Genomic DNA, 9,185 nt, shown 5'->3' with positions numbered 1-9,185 from the left:
CGTTGCCCATTCAGGATGAAGTCTGAGGCATTAATTTATACATGCATTAATATAATTAAAGCAAGTCTAAATCTCTTGTTAAAGTACAACTTCAGTTTTTATCTTAACCGGGATTTTTCGGTGAATAAAAATATATATTTTCTTAATTTCCAACTGTACCTAAGTAAGGGGCGATTAAATAAATCTTGAGAAAAAGTAAAAAAAGGTTAGAAAAAGGAAATAAAAATAAAAAAGGAAAGGTCAAGAAAAGGGCATGAAAAAGTCAAGAAATTTGGATTCGTTATTTTGGTAGACACCCTGAATGTGTATCTGATTCTTACGCTGCTATAGAAGATTCTGAAAATGTCTTTTCAAGGCTGTGTGGATGTGCAGAAGGGTGGGCAAGAGCCCACACTCGCACACTCCATGGCGACGCCCTTTGACATACATTGCCTCGAGTTAGCCCCCTTCCGTTCTTACTCAGGCTACCAGACGTCCTCTTTTTCCCGAACATGTACTACATTTTGGTCTCACGTACAGCATTCTGGAGGAGTTTTTTTTTTTTTTTAATTGAAAATACCCTGCGTTTTTAGCACCACAAAATGCAACAAGAAAATGCATGTGAGTTGGAGAAACAAAAAATCAGAGGGAAATTAATTATCTCCTGAAGAAATACCTTGCTCTAGTAAGGTAGAATATACATACATAGTATCTACAGCAGTTACTCTAATCTAACTTTCTCAGATTTTGCAAAAGATTTGGTATTGGTTCTGTACAATTTCAAATATAACCGTTCACAGTTTTATAGTAATATAATGACCAAAATTGAAATTTAGATTGATTGGTACATAGGAGAAGTATAATTGAAGTCCATAGACTCAGACAACAGCAAACAAGCACAGTGAAAAAGCTTTCGAAACTGTTATTATGAATGTTTCTTCTTGTTGCATATATGTTTGAAACATAAATGTAATGAAATTTCATCATACTTTAACTGTCCAAAATCCTTTATTCATACCTTTATTTAAACGCACAGCATACACTCTTGGAGGTTACATTCAAGCAAATAACAAACAAAACAAAATATTTTATCAAGGATTTAAATGCTTAGTTTTGATCTTAGAAGTGTCACGTGACATACAACGACATCTATTTAAAATAATACTTCTGCAGAGATCATAACAATGGTCAACATTTACATATACTTGGTTCATCTTTTCAAGAAAGTGTAGTATAATATTTAATATAAATAGTGGGATAATGGGTATCATAAGTTTCACTAGTTATATCATTTTATGTAAGATAAATATCACCACATTAGCGTAATAAGTATATAGGATTCGTAAACAAAGCATGGCACTAAATTTTTACGTTGGACTTGTTCATCAAATAGTTCCTTATGGCTTATTTAATACACACAATTATGGTTTATCATGTTCTCTCGTACATTCAAAATTAGCACCGTAAGTCAGTACTTTTCAGTTTGAATTACAATCAATCTGCTTGTTCACAAAACTAAAACAATGTTTCTACACACGAACTCAACATATTCTTGTATTTTACTTTACATTATAATTAGTAGATCGATTTCATAAAACCATAGTTTGGCGTTATGAAAAACATTTATCTCTTGAACACTGCGTAAATTCAGAAAGCATGCAAAAATACTTGCGAATTTTTACTGGCTAGGAACTTCTGCTTATATAGTGCACTTTATACATATTTGTGGTTTTATTAACTTATTCTAACGGTAAATTACAACTGATTCTACTTTTTTCGAAGAGGAAAAAGTGCAGGTAACAGTGACAACAATGATCAATTTTAACAACTAGTTGAAGAATCTTTGTGCTGTAACATCAGGTTTAAGTTATTTTAAAATAGGTTGAGTATCTTCAGTAGTTTCTTGTTGATTGATCAAAGTCTAATCTGCATGAGAGCTTTATTCCTGATTGATTCTAGTAAAGAAAAACATTAAAACGTAAGTTCTCAGCCACTGACACGTGGCATTAATGTTCAAATAAAAATGAGTACAGACGAAATGTTTTACGTGGTTGAAGCAAAACAGCAAATTTATATTAAGTCTATTTTGAAGATTCCAAAACAAACGCGCACCTGCTTGCTTGCAGACGCCTGGTTTTTGTTTATAAAATAGTTTAGATTTAGAGTTTTAAATTATTTACAGATAATAAATCGCACTAAAATTTCTGAAATGCTTTATAATAATTATATTTATTCAGTAGCAACTAAGCCTATAGGAATTTTGTTTGAAAGAGGGTTATGCCGAAATTTACATAATGACTCAACTGTATTGTAAATCAAAATGAGAGTTATTGATACGTTAATTGCAGCATAAAATGTCAATACCAAATATGTTAAAATGTCAAAATAAAAGCATGTTCATTAACAATAAGGATGACATTTTTCTAGGTGCCGAAGGGACAAGAGAACCAGTAATTAATATTCTTCTGTTCAATGAAAGCATAATAAAATAAATTAAGAGTAATATACAACATGATGAACAGACTTCGTGTTCTTTTTAAGTTATGTCCATATTAGTTTCTTTTAAAAATTTAGATGTTTATTATTGAGTTAATTATGTTAAAAATTCTCCTTCTGCAACAGCGACAACAAGAGGTAGTAGACGAAAACATAGTTACGTACAGAAAGAATATATTTGCTTCTTCCTTAACTGAACAATATTTTGAACTTGGCACAATGAAAAATCAATATTTCAAAATTATGTACAATAAATTACTCCCATCTGACTTAAAATTAGACAATTTTACCACAGAATCACTTCAAGCTCTGAGAATGTCGTAGTTTACACGCGATTGAAAGTTGTTCTTTACTCAATATCCTTACACACACTCACAATTTGTACGTATACAAATTTATAAGTTCTGGTATACACATTGTCAATTTCAACGTCGATTTCTCATTAAAGCATTTGAACAATTAACAATCAGCACCAACAACAATCAGACTCTTAAGTACGATTTTTACAAATTTGTAGAAGGACCTGCCTTCTTCAGTACTGAAACCAGCATCAGCACCTTTTGGCAGTGGCCAATTTGTATTTCTTGAATTGTCGAGAAAGTTGATCCGAGTGCAATTTGAGATAGGTTTTTCAACGATTACAACAGTATATTTTCTTTTGGACAAATTAGTGCCCCATGTTGGGCGCCACATACGTACCTGGCCCATGCTGGGGTTCATATAAGCGACCGCATGCGGGTTTATTGATTTGTTCAACAATATGAAATATATGAAAATTACATATTTGAGTAATTTTACACGATCATATTGCACCAAATATTTCAACTGCCATAAATACGCTTTCACTGTAATATCTTCATGTGCTTGTTGAAGGATTCTCGATTTTACAGGACCCTGCACATGCGTTCTTGCAGTCAGGATCAGCATCATGGTCTCATGACGATCACAGATTCTGTTCTTTGGTTTGCGGCGTGTTCAAAGCCTCCTTTGATTGTCAGCAACCGTTCCTAAGGTTCGCGCTGGAGATCTCGTTGCATTCGTTCCATTTCTCCACTTCCAATGGTATCTGAGGCTTCTGTATTCCGTCCCCAGCCAACTCTTTGATCACATCGTCGGCGTTCACATCTAATACCCGCTGCTTGCACACAGCAATCGCTCTGACGAAGTCGTCTTTCGGAGTCACGAACCGATGCTCCATGAAAACACTCTTCTCGTCCCAGTAGATGATCTGCAAGAAGAAATAAAAAGCAAAATTAACAAATGAGTTATCAAAATCATAGAGGTGAGAAATGGCAACCTCCACGATGTAGTGGTGAGGTCTCATTTCAAAGATACGAGCCCACGAAAAAGAACATTTTCTATCCTATAATGTGTGCAACTATTTGTTTGTCTTTTCTTAAGCATCAAAATTTTAATACAATTTATACATCTTTATTTCCACTCATAAGTACATTCGCAACAGCATTACACACTCATCCAGAAGTTGCTCATTCCAATTCCCCTTTTGAATAGTTTGCTAAAATATAATGGTAGAGGACTGCCGGAATAAACAGCGACACCCCAAGGACATTGGAGAAAACTGCCAACTGCATGTCTGTAATCATGCTCCCGGTATAAAATTAAACAAGTAATCTGCTATTACAAGCAACAAAATTTATCTCGAGTGGTTTGCTTCTCAATCATCCAACCTATGCGTCATGGTTTCAGGATTGCTACTGACGTTTATTTTTTCCGTCGTTAACATACTGAAAGCCAAAATATTATGCCGGTAGGGAATCATCGCTATATTTAACCCCTACCTGTGAAATCAAGTATTATACCCCTGTACCCTTTTCGTGCTTTTGCATTAAGGAAGTGCCTCGTACCCTTGCCTTCATTGATTACACAGCCTGTCCATAGCATACTAAAATGTACCGTGCGTCCATTTCGATCTGCAGCCGAGAGATCGGGAGAAGCGTGGCGGGCGGCACTGACGGAGATGCCGACATTTGCGGCCTGAAATGCCCGCTTATTTTTATGGACATATGCAGACATTTATATAAATATTGCAAAACGAGCACTAACCTGTGTTATAAGAGTATGGTTTTAATTTTAGTAGCTTAGTGACTGTATGTGCCGATGATTTTGACACGCCCACCTCTTGTGAAACACGGCGTAGAGGTTTGTTTGGAGAACGTTCTAACGCTGCACCAATATCATCGAGTTTTGCTTCGGTTAGAATCCGTCGATTTTGCTTAGGTGTTTTAAAATTTAACGATACAGTTTCTCGTAATTTAAGGACAAGATGTCTAAGCGTATCTCTGTGTGGAGTTGAAACGCATGGGAATTTCTGTACAAATTACCTACACACGTCTCGACACGAGTTTGTTTTCACGTAGGTACGTGTCATACATAAAAAAGATCTTTGTTCTAACGTGAATCTTGCGGCTGGCATTCCAATCGTCTCACTGACATGTCACACATACACACTACAATAACACAAACAAGTAACTGCAAGTAACCAAGAATAACACTCTTGCGCACAGTACGAAATTAACACGCTCTTGGTTTACATTGCTCGCCACTATATTCACAACTCTGTCTTCATCTAGTCGCGAAGGAACAAAAAACTCGAGCTCGGATATTTCGGATTGCAAGGAAGCTCACGAAAACCATTCACTTTTATCGGTTTCATCTGCAGTGTAATCCTGATACAGTGTTGCACATTCGAAACCTCCAAACGATTCCCATGGCCACAAAACTCTTTCAAGGATATAAACTTAAACAGGACGTTACTGGTCAAAACTATGATTAAAATGCTTTATTATCTGTGGCTCTTAACATCGTTTCTATAGCGTATTTATTTGTGTATATAAGAGCAGAACTTGGATGAATTACAGAGGATAAATTATAACACAGGTTAGTGATCGTTTTGCAATATTTATATAAATGTCTGCATATGTCTATAAAAATAAGCGGGCATTGCAGGCCGCAAATGTCGGCATCTCCGTCAGCGCCGCCCGCCACGCTTCTCCCGATCTCTCGGCTGCAGATCGAAATGAACGCACGGTAGTTTTCCGACTGAAAAAATAAATGCCATTGGCAACAAGTTGTATACATTATAGGATAAAAATGCTAATTTTCGAGGTCTCGTGTGTTACACATACAGGCATTACTGCCTGCCTAAAAGTTTCAGCACACCATTACACCCTATGTTTTTGTGCTATATTTGCACGCATCTTAATTGCTTTCGCAAAATATAAATTGTGTGTGCTTAAACAGTTCGTGTGACATTAGAGTGGACATCTCGGTGAAGACACTACTTTCATCCTTATTTATCACTTTCAAGAACTCATCACTCGCCAGCAAATATTCGATATGGATCAGGTTAATGATGCACATTTATTTTAAAAGTTGTAAATTTTTTTCGTAATGACTCACCAGACATAAACGAGAAATTAATGATAAAATTCAAATTATAATAGTTATATTCTTCAGAATATTAATCTCTCAGGTTGTGATTAGTATTCATGGGGCATATCGCGGATACGCAGTAAACGCTGTTCCATGTTTACATTTACGTCGCTAGTTTTCTTTCCAACATATCATTCCATTTTCCGTTTGCAACTTCACATTCCTGAAAGCACAACTGAAATAATCTCACATCTAAATAAAAACCATTCACCACAATGTATTGTGGATTAAACTTAGAATCTGAGCAAGTCATACGCAAATAAGACTAACGCACCCATATACGTATAAACATAACAGAAAACTTTGTGTATGGACATGCTCACGCTAGTCTTTGACCATCAGAGATAGCTTTTTAGTTATAGCACAGAATTTACTACTTGAATACTACAAAATTTCCATATATTTTATGTATTCATCTGAATATTGAATTTAATAAGATTTATAATATTCAAGTAGTACCTTTCACGATATAATTGAAAAACGATCTCTGTTGGTCACAAGAGTAGCATCGACATGCCCATAATATACTTGACCTTAATTTCTAGGAAAGACCAGAAGTTTTCGAATGCTGTTTCCGTTCGAGTTCCAGGGATTTCAGTCCATGTCTATCGTTTTTTAATTTCCTTTAAAGTTCATTGCACGATATAAGATTCAAATGAAACAAAAGTGAATCGTACGTGCTCAATCATCCTCTATAGCCTTGTGCATAAGAATAATCCACGGATGACCTTAAATGTATATATGTGATCCTAGCGTGCGTGTGCAACTACCGACATGGAAAGTTCTAATTGTTGGTATCGACAAATGTTTCCATGGAACTGCTTCTAGTACACACGCAACTCATTTATATTCCCTTTCCAACATGGAACACACGAAACTTATAAGAAATAATCCTCGTACAAGAACAATACTGTTAGGTTTTAAGCGTTTTCAGAAGAATACGGATGAATAATTTATTCACATGCGTAGACCAGTGCATGTCGGCTTTCATCATATCGTTGAAAGATTTACTTCAATTCCAAAAGGATTAACTACTATTGCAATAAAATCGATTCTCTATTTGTCCGGGAGATGTTTTTCTGCTGTTCTATCCATTATTACCAACGGACTGAAACACCAGTTATTTCACTTGTGTCCTCTTGTTTCCCAATCATCAAAAGCAACACTTCATATGTATCGATTTTCCATATATGTGGGCGTTTGGTTAAACTAACATTCTGATTTACGTCATTAATTATTTTGTAGGTGTTCTAACAGAAGATCTGACTCCGTGAGTTTAATATTGAGGAAGCTCTGTGGCGTATATAAGGAGAGGTATCACGCCTTAACACCCCCGTTCCAAACGTTCTGGAACCCAAAATTATTATACTTCTCATTCCATGGTAACTTGAAAATTCTTACTTTGTAAATAAAATCCTTTTATCATGACTGCCCCTAAGTTCACACAGAATTCAAAATGTGTAAATTGAGACAAGTAATATTACCAACCACTGTATTATAATGATGCATGCAAGTTTGTGTATAAAACAACAATTTAATATATAACTAGAAATCATACAACTATCTATAACTCATATTTCACAACGAAGCATAAAAACAATTAAACATCGACTTCCAAAGACTTTATAACATTCTAGATGTTCACATCCAACAACAGATAAAAGTGTATCAATTGTTAATGATTTACTTTTGATGCATCAAATTCACACAAAAATGCAGCACAAAGTACTTTTATCAGCTGCTGCTCTGTGTGATGCATTAAAATGCACCAACAGAGGTCGGACTTGTTCATTTCAAAGAAACATGTTTCAGTGTTTAAATTGATGCAACACAAGTGCATAAATAGTGATTTAATGCATTTCGAGTTCTCTGTATACAACTGCAATGACATAATAATTGGCACTGCTTAAAAAAGATCTTAAGGCCTCTGAAATGATGTCGCATAACTATGCTTTTATATCCCAAAATGAAAGGACTATATTCTTCAAGCAGCATCCTTTGTGTCCACTATCCCGTTTGGAAAATGGACATTCCACTGAAAACAGGGGAAATGCCATTATGGTGTCAAATTACAAATTACCCTTACCTTCGACGTTATCTTGTAAATGGAGAACGGTCGAACGAATCTCCTGTATCTGATGGTACACGCCCCTTGCACCACGGCGCCACCCTTGTGACGTATCTTCCGGTAGAGGCCGGATCTTTCGTAGAAATCGACGCGTGCGAAGTCCAGCTCCCTGATGTATCTGGCGTTGTTCATGTGGTACAGGAGGGTATCTATGTCGGTTGTGATGCAGACGCCTAGAAAGAGAAGCGATGGTGGGAGCATTAGAGACTGGTGTTTCTACGCCACTATAGACATTTTGAGAATCACTTAACAGGCTCAACAAGAAGCAAAAAGCTCGCGTCTGCCACTGCCGTCTTATATTAAGGCCAGTGAAAACGCTGCATATATGCAACGTCATCATTGGTAGGCCGTGCATCACAATATTATATTATTTGTTGTATTTAAGTAATTTGATTATTCTGCTGAAAAATAGCACACATGCCTAATACATCAGTTTAATATACAGGGTATATGAAAGTGTAATAGTATTGTGGGGGTACCGGGACGTTATGAACACTCTGTATAAAAGAAAGAGAACGTACACTCACCGGCAATAAAAATGAAACACCTAGATTCTGAAATACTCGCTTCCCTGCAATGCGTTGCCTCACTATACGGCGATGACTGAATTTTAATAGCAAATTTTCAATGGCAACTTCTACCACCGCCGTTGAGTTAGGCAACACACACAACGCATTGCAGGGAATCGAGTATTTCAGAATCTAGGTGACCCATTTTTATTGCCTGTGAGTGTATATTCAAAATTACACATGAACAAAAATGAAATAAGATTACTACATACTAATGTAAACTAAGAACACAAATTACATTGGAGTAATAAAACCAGTGTTTTTTTTGTTTTATGCATTATATATCGTTCAAATTTGCACATAAAGAAGAAAATAAAAAAAGAGTAAAATACGAGGGGAGAGTGAAAAGTTTTGAGCCTCACAGGGAAGGTGTGTTTGAGCTACAGTTTATCATTATGGTTTCTCTACATAATCTCTATAATCATCCCCCAGATTAATGCGGTGGCCGCGGTGGCTCAGTCGGTAACGCGTCTGACTACCATGCTAAAGGTCCCGGGTTCGATCCCCGGCCGGTTCAAATCCGGGAACTTTTCTAACGGTGGAAGCGGCCCCGGCGCCTA

At 36.2% G+C, this 9,185-nt stretch overlaps 2 protein-coding genes across 2 annotated transcripts in view; both read right to left on the bottom strand.

Annotated features, from left to right (window-relative positions):
- Nucleotides 1–981: 981 nt before the first annotated feature.
- Nucleotides 982–9,185, bottom strand: part of LOC145985339 (protein THEM6-like) — a 52,471-nt gene continuing 44,267 nt past the window's right edge. The window contains exons 2-3 of the mRNA XM_083119234.1: nt 8,015–8,229; nt 982–3,703 (exon numbers count right to left, since the gene is read on the bottom strand). Coding sequence (XP_082975360.1) covers nt 3,470–3,703; nt 8,015–8,229 — 449 coding nt within the window. The 3' untranslated portion in view covers nt 982–3,469. The remainder of the gene's footprint in view (nt 3,704–8,014; nt 8,230–9,185) is intronic.
- Nucleotides 3,963–4,079, bottom strand: LOC145984870 (dolichyl-diphosphooligosaccharide--protein glycosyltransferase subunit 4-like). Its single transcript, XM_083118245.1, has one exon. It carries the CDS (start codon nt 4,077–4,079, stop codon nt 3,963–3,965), a length of 117 nt encoding a protein of 38 aa, XP_082974371.1.

The sequence above is a fragment of the Lepisma saccharinum genome, chromosome 3, assembly GCF_977018435.1.
Source record: "Lepisma saccharinum chromosome 3, izLepSacc3.1, whole genome shotgun sequence".
NCBI classification, from domain to species: Eukaryota; Metazoa; Arthropoda; class Insecta; order Zygentoma; family Lepismatidae; genus Lepisma; species Lepisma saccharinum.
This window is presented reverse-complemented; position numbering and strand designations above follow the sequence as displayed.